Below are 20,591 nucleotides of genomic sequence, written 5' to 3' on the forward strand. Positions count from 1 at the left end.
GGGAGCACTTTGTTCAGTTTGGGCACCAGGATTGTTCATTTTCACTAGAGAAAAGCACTTACCCTATTCCGTCCGGTAAGGAGGCTTTCTAGCAGGTGGAGGGAACTTCAATTCACAAAGCGAATTAACCATCACCTGTCAGCACCTCACCATTGTTGGTGGTTTTCACCATTGATACAGTTGTGTTGGGACTTATACACCGTTTATTCACATTTTGATTTGTATTGTACAGCAGACACTTTCACTTGTCACCATCACTGTTGGAGGTCTCACTATTGACACAGTCGTGTCGTGGGACTTTTCTTCACTATTTCTGTATATATATTTTGTTTATATTTGGAATTGTGTTTGTATTGATTGGAATACACACTTTATAATTTTTGATATAGCGCACCATCAATTATTTTAACACACATATATATGTTAGTTTAAAATGCTTTGAAATACATATGTGTGTGCAGTGTATACAGCGAGTAGGCACAGACTTTGTTTTAACGCCCCCCTTTAAGCCCTTTCCACTTTTAGCTGGGTACACACTTAAAAGAGAAGTATGGGGAAAGTTTGTTTTGTAATACAGTTCTGTAAGCAACAACTTATTTTCTGGCAGTGCCCCTCCTGAGACTAGACTCTGGATCCGCCCCTGGTGTCATAACAGGTAGCCTTTAAAATTATAACCAAGTCTGGTATGGAATTTTTAAAGAGGTTAACTTTGAGAACTAGTGATGGTGATGACAGAAAATACGCACATTTCTGTGGTGTATTTTTTTGCTCTAGGACTGATAAAGCTTTATCAGCATGTAGTATAAGATTGTTGCAATAAGATTTCATGGGGTATATATACATTCTCAGTCCATACCATTCCCACTGGTGACATCTGACTCTCAACCATGAGACTGCAACTTATTTTGACTCTCTTTGCACTTCATCTACTCTGCTCTGATGGTAAGACCTTTTTGTATATTCATTTCTCATGGTCCATGTAACTTGGGGTGTGTTCATTGTGCTTATTGCCAACATACTTTGTATTAAAAGTTGTCACTTTTTCAAATCTTAGAAAGTTAAGAAATATTTCTTGTTCTGATTTTGGAATAATACCATTAAAATTCATTTTCAGGTTTCTGGGACCCCCTGTGAAAAGAAATGTACCTACAATTCGCTGTACATTAGCATTATCAGCTAATTGTACAATGTTTTATATATACAGATAAATATAATGGCTTACCTAGCATATTTGATACCCTGGGCAAATAATCTGCTCTATACAACATTTTTAGTAATAATCTTAAAATATAATTATTAATAATAATAACAGAAAAGTAATGTCTCCTGACATTAGTGGTCATTATAGACGTGCCCCTTCCATTGTTTGTTATTGTAAGTAGTAGTTAAATTTACCATGGCTCACTGCTCATGGGATCCCTAGTAATCCCAGGGCTGATTTACATTTTTCTGATATGTTTACTAGCAGTCCACATATTTAGTCCTAATGATATATTGAACTACTAAAATAGGCTTTCTCACTTGGTGCTAAGGACAATACTCAAATGCTGCTTGTTTTTCCAGTTTGGGTTTTTCCCAGGGCACACAGAGCAGTTTTTTTTGTGCAAGCACTTTTTTGAGCCTGATCTTAAAGGGAATGTATTCGTTTTGAATATTTCTGATCACTTTAAGTTATTATTTCAGGCACTTATATAGCGCAGTCAATTTACGCAGTGCTTTACATATATGCATTTCACATTCACATCAGTCCCTGCCCTCAAGGAGCTTACAATCTAAGGTCCCTAACTCACATTCATACATACATAGTAGGGCCAATTTTTGTTGACTCCATCTTTTTTTTAAAAAAAAAAAGCCTAACTGTTGGATTGAATCTGCTTTCTTTACATTCTTTTTTTCTATACCCACTGCAGATTCTTAAATTATTCATTATTAATAATATTTTCATTATCATTATTTTCATTATTTTTTGTGATTAAGCTGAAATTTCAGGCAAAATGTTTTCTTTTCTTTTTTTTTTTTTTTTTGAGTGCAGAAGTCAGATTTGTATTGCAGGAACACAAACTAAAAACTAAGAAGGTATATCAACAAATTAGCCAATTAGCAAATCAAATTTACACAATCTTGGGATACAAATACGTCTATCCGCAGGCAAAACAATCTTTTATAAAAATCCCACTTTTGCCATCACTTTACCATTGGTTTATTACTATATGTGTCCCTCTTATAAAAACTTCTCCTCACTTGCGGTGTTAGTGATATAATAGGAAGTAAGTAGAAAACTTCCCTTACAATGAAGACAGCAGTAAATACCAAACTAAGATGCGGACACTTCTCTGCTTGGCTGGAGTTTGGCTGCAATCCATTCCTGACACCAAGAACTCTTAAAGCAAAAATGTTATGTTATGTAATTTGAAAAAATGTTATTTCCAAATGTCTTTTTGTTTGTGACAAATATTAGGAGATCTAATATGCTTATGTTTATGCTGTAAAACGTTATTGTAGTATTTGCATTGTAATATTTTTGTGTTTGGCATGTATTTGTGCTTGTCATCTGAAGATAGGGCACATGCTTGGTGCATCTAACCACATTAATGCATATCTATCAAGACAATATTTGCACAGCTTTACAACAATTTTGCTTGCATATACGTTGTTTTATTTTTACTGTAGTATTTGTATTGAGATGTTTTTGTGCTTGGCATCTTGGTATGTTTCTATGCTTGGCATTTGAAATTAGTCAATAAGCTTTGTGCATCAAACGCACATCTATTATTAACATCTGCCCTACCCTTGGCTATCAAGTGCAAATATTAATCTCTTCCACTCTTGCAAAGCTCTTAATAGGATACAAAACAGGGTGATTTTCACATTTCGTATTGTCCTATTGATTTTGCAAATCATTTGTTCTGATAACAAACTGATAATTTTTTTTGGAGGGGGATTGCTCTGAAGCGTAACATGAGGTATATGTAGTATGTGTATTGTCTATTTTTTGCCTTTGTAGGTACATCAAAATGTTTTTTGTATCCATAAAGCTTATGATTGCTGGCTGTGACTTACCAAGCTAGCTTTTTTTTAATATGTTCAAAGAAACCACTGCTGGGATAAAGTGAGTGAGGGAAAGAAGGCTATAGAAATCAACTTTATGGAGACTCCCTGTAGAACCAAATAAATTTCAATCAATCGATGGCCAGTTTAAGGCACTGCTGTCTCTGACTATTACTCTCATGAGATTTGGCATAAGATTTGTTGATGTCCCTATTCTGCTTCGCACTGTTCTCATTGTTGGAGAAAAGCCTCTACCAACATAGTTGCTGCCACTCAGAAACACAGTGCAGAACAAGGCATGGTAAATCAGTAATTGGGAAAGGATCAGCTGTAGGGATCCCACAGCCAACACTGGTAACTAGGTCTTTTCCCTCAACCTGCACATGTTTGGGCACAGCTTTAATTGTTCATTCTTCTTAAAATGATGATGTAAATGGATAATGAAGGAAGATTTTATGACCACCATCTGGTGTTTAGAAAGTTTTTAGAAAGGAGCTTAGAAAATCTGTACCATTTCTACATTATAGGCTTTTTCTCATTTGGGATTGAAGTTAGTTGCTCCCAGGAGTTTTCTTCCTAATTAAATTCAGAAGAGCAAATATTGTAGAACTCCATGTTTTGTTCACTTGGATTTGAACTTCTTATATATGACTTTCCAATAGTATAGTAAATATTTTATGTGTTTTATGGTATGGTGTTTATTGATTTCAGACCTCTATGTTCATTCACACAGGTGCCAGGATAAGAATAATAAATGGAGATGTAGCTAAACCACATTCCAGACCCTACATGGCTGTGATAAATTTTGAAACAAAGTATGAAGAAATGATATGTGGAGGAAGTTTAATACATCCCAGATGGGTGCTGACTGCTGGTCACTGTAGCCGGTAAGTATATTCATAGCATAGTATTCAGCATATCCTGAAATGTTTTTCCAGCCATGCTTGTAGTAAAATTGTGTAAGTGTGTGTGTGTGTGTGTGTGTGTGTTGATTTTGTTTTCCCTTTAACCTTGCAGCCCAATCTTTCCTGGCAAGCAACAATAAGAACTTACACTTATACCTCCAGAAGTATTACTACTCCCTGTCCTGATATGAACACTTCAAGCATTAAAGCCCTAGGCTACATATTGACCCTCCTTGGTTACACCCCTCAGAGGCCTCCCAGCTACATTTTATTTATATATTTTTTTAATACTTACCTGATGGTGGATGAGACTCGCTCATCCATATCTTTATGGACCTTACTTTGTGCACTGGTGCGCAGTCATGTTGGAACAGGAAAGGGCCAACCCCAAACTGTTATCACAAGTTAGGTGGCCCAATACTTTTATCAATATGGTGTGGATGAGCGAGTTTGGAGTGGAGGAACTTGAGTCCTGACCTCAATTCAATAGAACACCATTGGGATAAATTTGGGTGGAGATTGCGAGGCAGGCTTTAGATAAGAAATTTTATTTAGCCAAAAATTCAATATACATGACCATGCTGTAAATATGCACAACAGTACAGTCATGTATATTGTATTTTTAGCTAAATCTTAAGTTCTTATCTAAAGCATATGCAATGTCTAGTCAAATGAAGTAAAAGATTCAAACTGCGTTAACATGTACAACTGTAAAAAAGCTGCTAGTACAACTGACATAAAGTTGCTCCAAAATGATGTATACATAAAGTGAAGCGCTGAAAAGGCAAACAAACAGTCCAATGAAGGTAATAAAAATTGAGTGTGAAATTAGTAGATATTGGTGAGTCCCAAGTCATGAGGTGAAGTTGACGATCCAAAGTGATATGTGAAATCAAGGAAGCAGATAGATCTCCACACCATAAATGCGCTCACCAGAAGTTGTAGACCCAAAATACCATACAGCAAATGGGTCATGAAGACTTAGATATTAACCATAGGTCACCCCGGCAAACAATGGGAGTGAAATTATGGACCATGCCATATGCTACTTAATTTCATTCCCATTGTTTGTGCTGTTGTCATCGGATGTCTGTAAGTGTATATACCTCTTTTAATAAATTGTCCGTTAGCAATTTTATACTATGTCTGTGTCATTTGGCTTATCCCCACATGTGAATGTCTGACTGGGAGATCTAGCCATCCTTGCTCAGGACTACACAGTCATTTATTGGAACATCCAGTGATGCAGCGTTTGCTGGGGTGACCTATGGTTAATATCTAAGCCTTCATGACCCATTTTCTGTATAGTATTTTGGGTCTACAACTTCTGGTGAGCGCATTTAATTTATAACCCGATGGTGTGGGGATCTATCTGCTTCCTTGATCAATCTTATCACTTTGGATCATCAACTTCACCTCTTCACTTGGGACTCACCAATATTTACTAACTTCACACTTCATTTTTATTTACCTTGATTGGGCTGTTTGTTTGCCTTTTCAGCGCTGCACTTTATTTATACATCAATGTCTAGTCAAAGCTATAAACAAAAAAAAAAACAGTTTTGTTAAATTCTGTCTGCTATATTCCAGGTTCACTTTAATAGGTTACATTCAGAGATAAAACACTATCATTCATTGTAAATGGCTTGTGTGCATTAAATTGTTCTGATAGAGATTGGACAGTTTATGAGGATGTTGTATGTAACCTACAGAGTATGTTCTGAACTTGGAAAAGTGACAGAGTTGCCTTAAATATTCTTTAAAAATCCTGGCCTGATGGTTTTGGGGGTATATGGGTAGGGAGCTTATAGGAATTTGGAAGCCCCCTTTTGGTCATATTTGGTCGAGCCATTATTTACATGGACATGGATTCCCAGCCAGAAAATGAACAGGACTGGCACTTTTTCTTAACAACCATTGACTGGAAACTGTCATATATAGTAGCAGAAGAAAAGCTCACATTGAACAAGCAAAAAGACTGGCAAAGGCAAAACACAGGTTCAGAGTGAAAAATAAGCTCTTTCCTATTAGACAGAGCAGAATTTCATGACAAAAAGTCATGCTGATTACGCAAATGTCACCCAAATATGGAAATAAAATATATAATATATGTGATGTGCATGATATAATGACTGCCATATTGTTTATCTCTGTCTTTTAGGCCTGGAAGTATTACAACTGTAATTCTTGGTGCTCATGACAAGGACAAAAAGGAGAGACAGCAGCAAGTGTTTCGTTTTCCCAGGAGTTATACGCACCCTCTCTATAACAACACCCATTATTTTAATGATCTTAAACTATATAAGGTAAGAATACTGAATACATTCTTTATTCATTAAAATATAATTGCATTATTATATATTCTTGAACTTAAGAATTACCATTAACTTAATACATCACATTACAATATTAAACAGAATTTCCCCTAAATAGTTATATTTTAAAGAACTGGACATCAAATCAAAATTTTAAATATGGCAGAATAAAAGCAATACTGTAGAATAGTTTTACGTTCACACCGGTGCTCTTTTTTACACCAAAGAAGCAAGCATCAATATAACTACCATGGATAACTGGCAGCCAGCCAATGATACCAAATTTCACCCAAATGAAATTGGAACATATGAAAAACTGCAGTGCTTAAGTCTTACAAATACATAAAATATCTTATTTGCCTAAATCTCAGTTCCAGTGGACCAGAGAAAGTGTGTGGGTAAGAGCACTAAAACAGGTTACTGAGCAAGTGGGCAAGCAATCATCCATAATAAGAAAGAGGTAGGGGGTGGCGCTGTCTAATAGTCCAAGAAAAGGGGGTTATTTGTTAGTGCTATCACTAGTCACGTGTATCAGGTATAGACCCAATATATAAATGAGGTAGCTATTGTGTCAAAGGGCCAAGTATGTGTAATTCACCCTTAAGGTGCCTAATGCTGTACATATAAAAAATTGATGTAAATGACACTTGAATGTCAGGTAAAATATTGCACAAGTGTGATATAACCAATAAATAATCATAAACAATTATAACCGTGCATAAGTGATATATCTATATAAAGTGACAAGTGCTAAAGTGAATGCTGACAATAATAATACAGTATAAGTGTATAGAACTTAATACAACATAATACATATAGATCTATGTGCAATCGTGCTTGGAAAGTAACTCAAATAGTCCCCAATGATTAAAGTGACCTGTGCAAATTAAATAAAATAACGTGACTGGTAAATAAGGGGGAATAATTTAAATAGTGATAATAAAGTGACATGTGCTCAAGACACCCAACATGAGTATCCAATGTCCAAAAAATAGATGAGTCTCTATTTAGTGAAGCAGTGATGGGTGCTCATATTCTAGGAAGCTGTAACAGATTTCTTCGTGTGTCCTGTACACACCAATGGATAACCCCGTGGTGGGTAGTGAGGTGAACCGTGACCCCTATAGTAGGTAACACACTCACCAGAAATACCCACCCCACACAGGGGTATAAGGTGGGTATATGAGATGGATAATTCTCCCTCCTACTCCAGGTCCTGGGGGGGGACAGCTGGGAAGGTCCGTGGTGGTCCAAGGGTTAAAGGATATCGACTGTGTACTGTATGGGTCTGGTGGAATTTCAGGGGTGTCCACTCCGGGGGTCCGCGGTGTGTATAAAGCAAGGGATCAAACGATAAAGAGGCACATAGTGTGAGACTGTAAATACAGTGCTCTATTCTGATAAGGCAGGGTAAAAGTACTCACAAACGTGGGTGATATATAGGCAGGGAAGTCGAGCGTCCGGAGCGCTATGCAATCCAAGCCTCGATGTGGGAACCGGAAGTGATGCGACTTCCGGCAAGTTTGTGAGTACTTTTACCCTGCCTTATCAGAATAAAGCACTGTATTTACAGTCTCACACTATGTGCCTCTTTATCGTTTGATCCCTTGCTTTATACACACCGCGGACCCCCGGAGTGGACACCCCTGAAATTCCACCAGACCCATACAGTACACAGTCGATATCCTTTAACCCTTGGACCACCAGGGACCTTTCCAGCTGTCCCCCCCCAGGACCTGGAGTAGGAGGGAGAATTATCCATCTCATATACCCACCTTATACCCCTGTGTGGGGTGGGTATTTCTGGTGAGTGTGTTACCTACTATAGGGGTCACGGTTCACCTCACTACCCACCACGGGGTTATCCATTGGTGTGTACAGGACACACGAAGAAATCTGTTACAGCTTCCTAGAATATGAGCACCCATCACTGCTTCACTAAATAGAGACTCATCTATTTTTTGGACATTGGATACTCATGTTGGGTGTCTTGAGCACATGTCACTTTATTATCACTATTTAAATTATTCCCCCTTATTTACCAGTCACGTTATTTTATTTAATTTGCACAGGTGACTTTAATCATTGGGGACTATTTGAGTTACTTTCCAAGCACGATTGCACATAGATCTATATGTATTATGTTGTATTAAGTTCTATACACTTATACTGTATTATTATTGTCAGCATTCACTTTAGCACTTGTCACTTTATATAGATATATCACTTATGCACGGTTATAATTGTTTATGATTATTTATTGGTTATATCACACTTGTGCAATATTTTACCTGACATTCAAGTGTCATTTACATCCATTTTTTATATGTACAGCATTAGGCACCTTAAGGGTGAATTACACATACTTGGCACTTTGACACAATAGCTACCTCATTTATATATTGGGTCTATACCTGATACACGTGACTAGTGATAGCACTAACAAATAACCCCCTTTTCTTGGACTATTAGACAGCGCCACCCCCTACCTCTTTCTTACACGCCATATAGTCTTCGGACTATATTATAGGGAGGCAGCAGTCTTTACTACATATCCAATTAAGCCCGAGGCGCGGAGTTTCCCAACTCAATCATCCATAATAATTCATACAATTTATAGCAATCCCTGTGGTTACCGAGCCCCACTACTACCCCACTTATTGCTGCCACGTGCCAGCCATCACTCCAGGAATAGTGGTGGATGATTTGTACATGGGTAAAGAACTAGCTATAAGACATAAGACAAAGGATAGCTGACACCACAACGTGTTCAAAAGGAACTAAGTACCGTCGCCAGCTGTAACAAAGGAGGAAGCCATTAATCATATGACTTATACCCACAGTTGTCAATAGTTTACAAAGGAGTGGGGGTTTTGTCTTGCCTTCCTATAAACCAAAATAGGAGAATTTTTGAAAAGACTTGAAGGATATAAATCTTTTTTAAAGCTCTGTGAGTTTTATATTTCAGGTAATTACAGTAGCACCATAGACATATTAAGGGCAGGTTCACACGCTGTGCATTCCTGTATGATTCATATGTGGTTCTGTGTGATTTCAACCCATTCATTTTGAATGGGCTAAAATTGCAATGCATCAAAGTAGTGCATGCACTACTTTAAAAATGCACTGTAACCAGATGGAATAATACAAAAGTACCATGCGATCCGGTGCAAGCAGGTGCGGGCAAACACATCGTCATCCGCTGCAGATTGCAAATAGGGTGCGTTTTGCATGCGGTCTAAATCACACAGGAACGCACAGTGTTTTCCGGTGCAATTCATGTGCGGGCATGGTGTGAACCGGTCCCTAAAGTTTTTGCAAATTTCTAACATGAAAAATGAACAAACCATATCCCTCATATACCTCTTCCCTCAGCTATCTGCATTATTCACTGATAATAGTACTTGCTGACTCCACAGCACCCCAAGTGTCTGCCCACAGCACACAGCAGGTGAATGACAGCCTAAGCTGGGTGTCTTTCCCTATGAGATTGTGTAGAGGGGTCGTGTCCAGTCCCTCCACTCAGGTCTCAGATTACACTGATGCTCTGTGCTCTAGCTGTGCAGTGTGTGAGGTCAGATCCCTACCCCCTGTGTTTCATCTCTGTGTATCACCTGAGGCTAGTCACTTCACTGTAAGGGTTTACCAGCACTTTAATGATTTAGAAGGAATTCATAACTGAATTATTATCAAAGAAAAAATAAATGTAACTTATAATATAATAATGTCCTTGAATTCGTATTCTCTACCGAAATCTTTTCTCTTCATTTTATTGGTTAAACTATGTTGTGTATATTACAGTTATCTCCTGCAGCTAAGCTGGGAAAAGCTGTTCAACTTCTACCTCTGCCAGAAACATTTGATGACATAGAGGAGGGGACTTTATGTGAAGCAGCAGGATGGGGAAAGACAGAGATAAATGACGACTCAGAATATCTGCTGCAAGTTAATGTCACTGTCCTAAACAGAGAAAGATGTGCTGAACACTATATAAGTAAAGAATACGAAATAACAAAAAATATGATGTGTACCAAGGTGGGACCCCGAGGACAGGATACCTGCAGTGTAAGTATACTTTTTCTGTGCACTTTTACCAAACTGCAGCCCTTTGTTGTTTACACACTTCCCAATTCTGGACAATTTAAAGGATAAATCTTGTATCCCTCATAAGCTGTTACTTATCTATGGATTCAGTACAGCATCAAAAAGTAAACATAAACCCTAACTGAATGACATACAGTTTGCTAAAGCACTGTGTTTCATTAAAACAATACTAAACTCTGTTTGAGCACCATAAACTGAAAACACAATGTACTTAATGTTAAAGTAGAGTTCCACCCAAAAGTGGAACTTACGCTGATCTGCTTCCTCCCCCCCCCCCCCCCCTCTGGTGACACATTTGGCACCTTTCAGGGGGGAGGGGGGAATGGGTACCTGTTTTGGACATGTACCATTCCCCACTTCCAGGAGATGGTACAGTGGTGCCGTCCCTGGAAAGTTTGCATGCGTAGTAGGGAATCGTCTGTGAAGCCAAAAAGGGACAGCACCTGACAGCTGACACCCACCTGGGGTACCGACATGGCAGGCTCCCCGGACAGGTAAGTGTCTATATATTAAAAGTCAGAAGCTACAGTATTTGTAGCTGCTGACTTTAATTTTTTTTTTCCCCAGGCGGAACTCCTCTTTATTATTCATAGCAAACTCGCCCATCCATGTCTCCATGCTTTATTCTGTTAAGAAATTGCTTTGAAAAACACCCCCTAGCATATCTAGTCATGGCCATCTTGAGTAAGGGCAGAAGATTCATGTAGCATTTACTTGCTGGAATCCATCTGTTCTTAGCTCAGGCATGGAGGCAGGAGGGTGTGCTTAGCTGAGAAAGCTCCTCCTCCCCTCCTCCAGATAAAATTTTAAAAAATACCTATGAAGGCTCTTTGGATAATATGCCTTTGTATCTATTTACTAATGCTAGCAGCATAAGGATAAAAATAGTTCATGTTGATTGGGAGCACGAAGTTCCGCTTTAACCACTGACATTTTCCTTTTTTAAATACTGTGTTAAACTTTTTCCAATCCTTGTTGCCTATCACACTACTGAGCTCCTACAGCCATTGCACGTAGTGATCTCTATTAGGAGAGCATATGGCAGCGTGATAACACAGGAGAACAGTTGGAATATGGCATTTCTAGGTATGGTCCTCCCATGATGTAGTGCTTGGTTCTAAGCAGCCTATTGCAAGGCCCAAACAATTTTACATGAGGGATGGGGTTGAAATCATGAATTTTGTGTAACATCCAAAATATTCTCACATGGAGATTACCCAAAGTTTGAATGAAAGAGCATCAGATTGATGGGGAAATATGATTTTGTGTGGGTTGGGTTAGAAACTTTTGAGTACTGTCCGTCATACTTTCTGTATTGGTTGGGTTGAGTTTAAAGAGATTGTTACTTTACTGTTAATGGGTAAAGTGATGGAGTCTCTTTAAAGTTTACCATAGTTAAGCTATAATGCCCTGTACACACTATCAGATTATCTGAAGACTTTTGTCTTCAGATTTACCTTTTCTATGTAGTGCAAGGGCCTGCTGGATTGCATACGAATTGAAAGTGTTTAGGTTTGACCTCATATTATATGGTTTTGGTAAGTCTGCAGACAAAAGTCTTTAGATAATCTGATAGTGTGTACAGGGCATCAGACCAAATATGTGATGTAGGCTCCCCATACGAGTAAGACTGGGCTGTTTTTCTAATTACCCCCTGAAACATGTTGCAAATACCCGATGGTTAAATTGTTACTTTAATTTTATGGAATGGCAACACGTCTGCAGTGAAAACACTACAGCATGGCCCCCTTGCTGAGATGTTTGCACCACTGATACAATACCCCCATCAGTGAATTGCCATGCTTACTTATACCAACAACCCTTCAGATTGACAGCACATTGCTTTTTGCAGAAGTTTAGGGAAATGTTAATAAAGCCCTTCTTAGTCCCTTCCACCCCACTTAGCACTTTTTAGTGGGTGCAGGATAAATGCATCTTCAGCTGCATTTACAATTAAACTAAAAATGAAAATACACATTTATCTCTCGGAGGCAAAAAAAAACACTGGAAGTTTTAGATAAGCTTTAGGAAAAAGAAATTGAATTTTCCCTGGGTCCACCTGTACAGAAAAACAATCATGGGGCTTGCAAGTAAAAGAAGCTTGACTTGTTGAGGCCTGACATGAGCATAGCAACTTAAAGTGATTGCAAACCTTCACCTTGTAAAAAAAAAAAACACACAGTTTAAAATAGAAATGAAAGTCAAAACATTTGTGTATAGATATAAAAAAACATTATAAATACCCTTTTCCCCTGTTTTATTAGTGATTAAATAGCCTTTAAGCTCTGTATGCACCTGAAAAGAGAGAGCCAGGGGAGGGGAACCAGCAGCACACTGATCTTCCTAGTGAAATGCTCAGCAGGGGGAATTTCAACACACTGGCTGAGTTTCCAGCACAGCTAGAAAACTGACCACAGTGTACACTCATGCCTAGTTTGTTCAGTTTTTCATAGGAAAGCAGAGGGACTGGCAGGAACACCAGGGGTTACACACAAAGGAAGCAATACAAAGAGATCAGGAGACTTTCTCATACAAGTACATGGTACTAGGGCTGCTGTTAGAAATAGCGATGCCCCGTACAGACTAGCTGGCAGGGCCCCCCCCCCCCCCAAGAAAATATTAAAGATATATTTAGCTAAAATTACAACAGAATCACTATTATCTGACACAAATATAACATAACTCGCATAATTCCTGCTAAATCTAAAAAAAAGAAAAAAAAAACTATGTTAAATAAAAAAGAAGATGAGATGAGAAAAATATAAAAAATATAGAAAAATAGGCTGAGCAGTTGGAGCTCAGTGATCAGGGAGACAGAGAGAGAGAGAAACAAAGTTACAATTTACAAATAAACTCCTGAGCAGAGATAAGTGCTGGGAGGGGAGGCCACACAGGGAGGGGGATTAGTGAGGGACGACTGTCTCTTTCTCAACAGATAAAAGCTGATAGCAGGGAGAGGGACAGATCAGATTCAGGTGCTGGAGGAAGATTTCTGTATTTGTTGTCCATCACTAATCCCCCTCTCTGTGTGGCCCCCACTGTGTGCTCGGGCCCCCTACAAGAGGGCTGGTGGTCCCCCCCTATCAGTGGCCCTGCATGGTACAGCAGGCACATATCAGGAATATCAAATGTTGGGTTTACATATTCTTTAAGGCTCTAAGAAGCCATATTTCCATCAGGTTATTACATTAGTACTGTATTCTGCTATTTTTGGATTTTTTTGATGGGATATGTTTCTCTTTTCCAAAGGCTTTGTGTAGTCTATCACTACAGGCATTTCAGGGTTACAGGAGTTTAAGGGTTCTGGTTAAAGTTGACTCGTAGAGACACTGGAGCTGTAGTTTGAGGATTACACTTTTACAAAAGTCAATATCTTCCACAGCAATTTCTTATATATACAAACATTGCATAGACTGGACCTCTTCTTGCACAGTAGTGTATACAGTAAGAGGCACTGGCTTATCCCTAATGTATGTAGTGTGTAGTTCCCATGGGCCCAAAGGGGGAGGGGCCCACTTTGCACACAATGGGCATTCCATTCAGGAAGAGCTCCTCTCCTCAACTGTCTATTGCAGCTCAGAAATTCTCATATGCCTGAACTGTACTCCCCCTCGGAAGGAGACAGGTGCACTTCCAACAATATACTGATAGACAAGTGGTTACATGCAATCAGGGCCTCTGAACAAGCCTGGACACAGATAGTTTGTCTATGGAGCACGGGCCCTGGCCACATACATGCTCGATGCTGAAGAACTGTAGGACCCATGTCCTACCCATTACAGGCTGCCTGTAGGATACAGGATCAGTCACCCTGCTCAAGGAGAGAAAGCAGCAGTGATCGGCCTTTATTACAGTAAGCTTCTGCCCTGAGGCAAAGTTTTATGCTGGATTACCACACAGATCTGCCCAACTCAATTTTCTTCTGGAAACAGGACAGTAAAGCCTGGTAATAACCAGTGTTTTTTTTTTTTTCATTCAACCTAACGGGCTGAATTTATAAAAAGGGAGGAGCTGCTGTACTAACAATCTGATGTTAGTACAGTGATCTACCCACTGTGCTTTTGTGTGTGTGTGTGGGGGGGGGGGGTGGCCTCCCTGCCAGAACACACCGTGCCAATCGGCAGACCTTTTTTGGTCATGCCCCTTCGACAGAAGCCAGCCGAACGACTGGCTTCTTTCAGACTGGATGGGCCAAATGTGGGCCAGTTTCTATTGAACCAGCCGATGCTGTCTGATATTTGGCGCATGTGTAGGGCCCTTAAGTCCCTGTCCTGCTGCCAGAAGACAACGTTGTATACAATATGTAGCTACATACAGTTTCTACAACACTCCTGGCATGCACATCTGTTAGTGATGCAAATCGTTAGTTTGGACCAGTTTGCTCCCCTGCATTAGTATCAGGGAAACAATAGCTATTGTTTGAGAAAATCAATACCTACTCTTTCCTGGGTAACAAGCATCTATTTTATATGGCACCTGTACATAAACTGTTACTGTTTATTAGAGAACTAGTGGATTTTCTCCTGAAAAATTAGCTCATACAGTACATTAAAATGTATACAGCACAGTTGCTTAGTGGTTAGCACTTCTGCTTTATAGCAATGGGGTCCTCAGTTTGAATCCCAACCAAGACACTATCTGCATGGAGTTTGCATGTCTTTGCATGCTTGTGTGGGTTTTTTTCCAACACTCCACAGACATGCTGGTAGGTTTATTGGCCCCCTATCTATATTGGTTCTATTATGTCTGTGTATGTATGTATGCTGTCAGAGAGGGAACTTAAATTGTAACTTCCTTGAGGGCAGGGATAGATGGAAAAGTACAGTATGCAAAGTGCTGAATAAATTGTTACTGCTGTATAAAAATCTGTAATAGAAGTAAAAAATGCACTGCGCGAATTCAGTAAGTGAATGTCTCCAAAATCATAGTAATCTGCAGATAAAAAAAAAATAACAATCTATTAAAAAAAAAATTCATTTTTCAGGGGGATTCAGGTGGACCCTTAATCTGCAATGGAGTGTTCTCAGGAGTGACATCATTTGGGCCAAAACAATGTGGACAACCTAATGAGGCCTCTGTCTTCACTCGTCTAACTCAGGAATACATCGACTGGATACATAGCGTGATCAACAAATAGTTGTAAACTTGCTTTATAATTCATATAAACATTAAACTATAATTTTTCAAATGCTTTATCAGTCTAATTAGGTCTTTATGGAAGAATATTTTTTCTTCTTTTTTTCCTTTCTTTGGACTCATCAAAGAGACCCTGTCAAGTATTATAAACGTTTTCTTATCATAAACTATTTTATTTTTTACTTGCATGGTGGCTTTAAACTTGCTGGAGAATTCAACCACTCCAGTGAATTTCATGGCACAGCAAAGCTCTCCTTCCCTCTTGCCACATCATAGCCCTTTACTCTTCTGGGAGTGTCTAATTACTATCTGTGCTGGCCCAGCTCATATGCCCCTCCTTTAATCTGCTAAACTTTGTTGTAGCTGCCAGGGAGAAGTGAGGAGGAATACTATAGGCCAAGGTGTCAATTGAATGACAGCTCTGAGTCTGCTGTAGCTGCTGACATCACATTCTAAATAGTGACATCCAGCAGTAGCATCCAGCCCTTTTGGATAGCTACACAAAATATGTTAAAAGCATATATATTCCCATAAGAAGATTATTGGTCTGACAACAGGGTCTTTTTAAAGCCTAAATGTAGCTAGATTTAATAAAGGCAAATATACTGTGCACTGCAAGTGCATTTGCTCTCGATCTAAGGGGAAGCTCTGAAATAATGGGGAGCTCTGCAGGGAAAGCTTTGAAATGATGGGAAGCTCTGAAATGAGGGGAAGCTCTGCTGATATATTTTCTTTGCATGTGATAGAGTATTCTGTGCAAAGCAAAGCTTTACCTTTTTTACTAAGCTCTGGAGAAAATGTAGTTGTCAAGCACAGTATATTTGCCTTTAGTAAATCAACCCAATGTGTCCCTTGTCCTCATTCTACCCCTTCACCCCAACCCCAACCCAGCCACCCCAGACCCCGATTTTCAGAGAAAGGTCAGCAAAAGTGGCCTCCATATTTCTCTTATTAAATGTGTCCTTTAAATTTAACAATTCGCTTGCATGTGCAAATTTTTTGATTTATTAGTAAATAGTATGTTACCTCGAAACTTTAGACTGCTTTATCTAACATTTCTAGCACAATTAATAAAACCATGTTGTTTTATTGATAAAAAAAACCCTTCACTATGGTGCTGCTCATGTGAGAGTGTTCAATGTTAATAAAGTTATTGTAGAGATTCACATCGATTACATTTTATTTTGTTGTTGCCATGTTCCAAACATTTTGTATATACTTGTGTTTGTAATATACACTTTGTTAGTTCACATTTTTACAGTGAACAGTAACAATAGAATAATTGTATCTGTTACAGAAATATAAAACATTTTTTATTTGGCATGATGGGGCCGGGGGTGGGGGGTAGGGGGGTGTGTGATAACTGTTTTCTGTATGTGCGCCATATCAAGAAAAGTTTTCCTCTGGGTGCCAAGAAGGCTTTACTTTTAGTGAAACAAATGTGTAATATTAAAGTGGACCTTCATCCTCCCCACCTATTTTCCATCATATCACTCCTACCCACCTCCTCTCACACAATTGAACTTTATTTTTAAAAAAAATGTCTTATACCTTTTGGTAAACACTTCCCTCCACTTCCTCTATTCTTTCCTAGATGAGAATGATGTATTCAGTTGCCCGCAGCCTCACCTCACACATCCCAGTAAGCCCCAAGGTTCCCTTAAAGCACATGCACCACGGTGCATCATCAGGGGGCCCGCTGTATCCTTCTTGTGTTTTTCTTGCCCTAATAACAACAAAGGCTGGCTCCAAAAATATATATAGGAGACAGCTGGCACCTGATGACATCAGAAAAGAAGATGGTGGCTCAGAAACGAGTGAGCCGCAGTGAATTCCTACAGAACACTGTTGGATTCACTGGGGGAGAATATGTAATTTGTGAATACCTCAGTGCAGTTAAGATGTCCTGGTCACTTCCATTGTTCTTGTTTTTCTGATACAAGAACTGTAACATAATCAAAGAAGTCAGGTATACGCCAACCATATTGCTTGTAACAGTAAATACATTTGCACAGTGAATCTGTATCTGCTGGAACATTCAGGCAGATGTGATGGATAACCATACTCAGTGTAGATTGAATACAAGATCTAATCTACACCTACACAAAATTAATGTTTATTTTTCCAGTATGTACCCTTTAAAGTGTAACCCCTGCGCAGCCTAGTTCACGCTTTATTTTTTTTTAGGTTTCACATGATTTTGTGCTGTGCAGCCTCCCTCTCATTTTCCAATGTGTGTAGGTGAGGCTCAGAGAGGGTAGTTTATGAATCCGAGAACACACTGATCTAAATTTTCACTGGCTAAAGCTGGCCATGCACTAAACGACTTACGAGCTATGGGTGGAGCCATTCCGGCATCCTTCAAACTGAAAATTGAAGGAGTTAGGTGGAAAGCTGTTGGCTGAACCACAGCTGCATTCTAGCAAATACAGACATTGTTCAGGTATTCACCAGCTCTACTGATAGGGGGAACATCGAGTCATACAGGGCCCTGGCCTCATCATTTCCTATGGCTGCCACATTAATCCTGCAGGAAACTTTCCTTGATGGCCATACTCAGCAGTGGAATGGTAAAGTCTGGGCCCAACCCACCTGCTGCTGATTACAAGTGGAGACTGGGGTGGATACTGTCAATTCAACTCTACGCAGAGACAAATTGTGTATTGTATGTGTGTGTTGGCCCCTCTGTCCTGCCTTGAGCTTCTCTTCTCCACATGGAGCCCCTGGAGAACCAGGTGCCCCTTTGTCTGAACTGCCTCCCCTTCCTTGATCTATGCATCCCTTACTTCTGTTGCTAGCTCTCATCTGTTGCCCTGCTCCCTGAAAGGTATAGCTCCCACACACACATAGATATATATATAGGATATACATAGATATATATATAGGATATACATAGATATATATATAGGATATATATATACTGTACACTGCTCAAAAAAATCAAAGGAACACTTTTTAATCATAGTCATTTAAACTCCTGGGATATTGATCTGGTCAGTTAAGTAGGGGAGGGGGTTGTTAATCAGTTTCAGCTGCTTTGGTGTTAATGAAATGAACAACAGGGGCACAAGATGAGCAACAATGAGAAAACCTCCAAAACAGGAATGGTTTTACAGGTGGAGGCCACTGAAACCTTTTTTACTACTCATCTTTTCTAACTGTTTTTCACTATTTTTGCATTTGGCTAGGGTCAGTGTCACTACTGATAGCATGAGGCGATACCTGGACCCTATAGAGGTTGCACCGGCATTTCAACTTCTCGATGATGGCACATCAATACGTGCCATTGTCAGAAGTGTTGCTGTGTCTTGCGCCACAGTCTCAAGAGCATGGAGGAGATTTTAGGAGACAGGTAGTTCCTCTAGGAGAGCTGGACCGGGCCATAGAGGGTCTTTAACCCATCAGCAGGACCTTTGTGCATGGAGGAACAGGATGAGCCCTACAAAATGACCTCCAGCAGGCCACTGGTGTGAATGTCTCTGACCAAACAATCGCAAACAGACTTCATAAGGGGGGCCTGAGGGACCAACATCCTCTTGTGGGCCCTGTGCTCACTGCCTGGCACTGTGAAGTTCAATTGCCATTTGCCATTGATCACCAGAATTGGCAGGTCCACCACTGGCACCCTGTGCTTTTCACAGATGAGAGCAGGTTCATCTTGAGCACATGTGACAGACGTGAAAGGGTCTGGGGAAGCCATGGAGAACGTTATGCTGCCTGTAACATTTTTCAGCATGACCTGTTTGGTGGTGGATACGTGATGGTCTGGGGAGGCATATCCATGGAGGGATGCACAGACCTCTACAGGCTAGACAATGGCACCCTGACTTGACTGGTTGTTTTTTTTTTGTAGCTGCTGACTTTTATTTTTTATATAGGTGGCTGGAGCTCCTCCTTTAAATATCTGGAAATAATTATCTCCAGAGACTTAACAGATTACTGCAAGTTAAATATTTTACCTCTTCTCTCTAGATTTCGAGATAGGGTTAAGGTATGGTCCAAACTGTGGTTTTCAATGGCCGGCAGAGCAAATCTGATTAAGATGATAATGATGCTCCAGCTACTTTATTTTCTTCACAACACCCTGGTAGTTGTCCCATTGCGTATATTCAGAGTGGTCAACTCTATATTTTGCTCACTGTTATGAAAGGGTGGCAATGCTAGGAACAAGCTGGAGCAAATGCAAGGGAGGAATTTCAGAAGGCGATCAGTTCTATGTGACCAGTTTGGGGGGGCTTAGCTTTCCCCAACCCATGGCTTTGCTATTTACAGTATCTAGTAAGGGGGGGGGTGGCTCTCGATACCCGCTGTGAAGAGGAGATTGGGGATTCCACGTTATTTATAATGATGCACTTTTGTAGAGCTGGAACTCTGGCTGAGGGACTGGAAGCACTACTATTTTCTAAGTGGCTGCACAGCTATTTTCTAAGCCCAAATGGGAACATCCTACATATAGGCTTCTTCACAAAATCTGGTTGAAGGTTAATAAACTGTAACAGGTTTCAAAGTACACATATTACACTCTTATTTGGAATAATCAGATGTATCCTGAACTGGCCAAAATCAATCACACAGCTAGGTGGCGAGCGTTGGAAATCACACATCTCCAACACATTTTTGAGAATGTCCAATTCCTGTCCTTTGCTCAGCTCCAGACTAAATATGTGATTACACAAAATAATGTATGTATTTGTATTACCCTCAGCTGCAGCATGCTATTAGAGCAAGACATCTGTTAGAAAATCCAGCATGGTCCCCAACCCCAATTTTTCACATGATGCAATCCTCACCATCTACTAAGGGCTTCATCTCCAGGTGTTGTGCTATGCTACTGACAAAATATCTGGAGCAATACCCCAACTCTGCTATGACGAGGTAGGAAAGAGATATAGGAGATATCTCTAGTGATCACTGGGAGGCGGTGCGTTTGTGCTCTATGAATTCATCAGACTGTCTAAATTATACATCCTATTGAGGATACACCGCACCTTAGTTAAGCTACACGCCATGGGGCTTCGTCCAGACCCTGCATGCCCAAAATGCTGTAGGATCATTGGGAATCTTATACATCTGCTGTGCTGTT

At 39.7% G+C, this 20,591-nt stretch overlaps 1 protein-coding gene across 1 annotated transcript; it reads left to right on the forward strand.

The window, feature by feature from the left end:
* Positions 1-861: 861 nt before the first annotated feature.
* LOC309560442 (granzyme K-like) lies at positions 862-15,544 on the forward strand. Its single transcript, XM_082264076.1, has 5 exons — positions 862-942; positions 3,782-3,935; positions 6,115-6,259; positions 10,070-10,333; positions 15,357-15,544. The coding sequence occupies exons 1-5, from the start codon at positions 888-890 to the stop codon at positions 15,507-15,509; spliced, it is 771 nt and encodes a 256-aa protein (XP_082120202.1). The 5' UTR covers positions 862-887; the 3' UTR covers positions 15,510-15,544.
* The last annotated feature ends 5,047 nt before the right edge of the window (positions 15,545-20,591 follow it).

The sequence above is a fragment of the Pelophylax lessonae genome (assembly GCF_965119305.1).
Source record: "Pelophylax lessonae genome assembly, chromosome: 1".
Taxonomy (NCBI): Eukaryota; Metazoa; Chordata; class Amphibia; order Anura; family Ranidae; genus Pelophylax; species Pelophylax lessonae.

What these genes read in the sequence shown, in the direction of transcription:
- LOC309560442 (XM_082264076.1), top strand. Translation starts at nt 888, where the DNA reads ATGAGACTGCAACTTATTTTGACTCTCTTTGCACTTCATCTACTCTGC. An exon ending in ATGATCTTAAACTATATAAG is followed by an intron (nt 6,260 to 10,069) that starts GTAAGAATACTG and finishes TGTATATTACAG; the next exon opens with TTATCTCCTGCAGCTAAGCT. An exon ending in GAGGACAGGATACCTGCAGT is followed by an intron (nt 10,334 to 15,356) that starts GTAAGTATACTT and finishes TTCATTTTTCAG; the next exon opens with GGGGATTCAGGTGGACCCTT.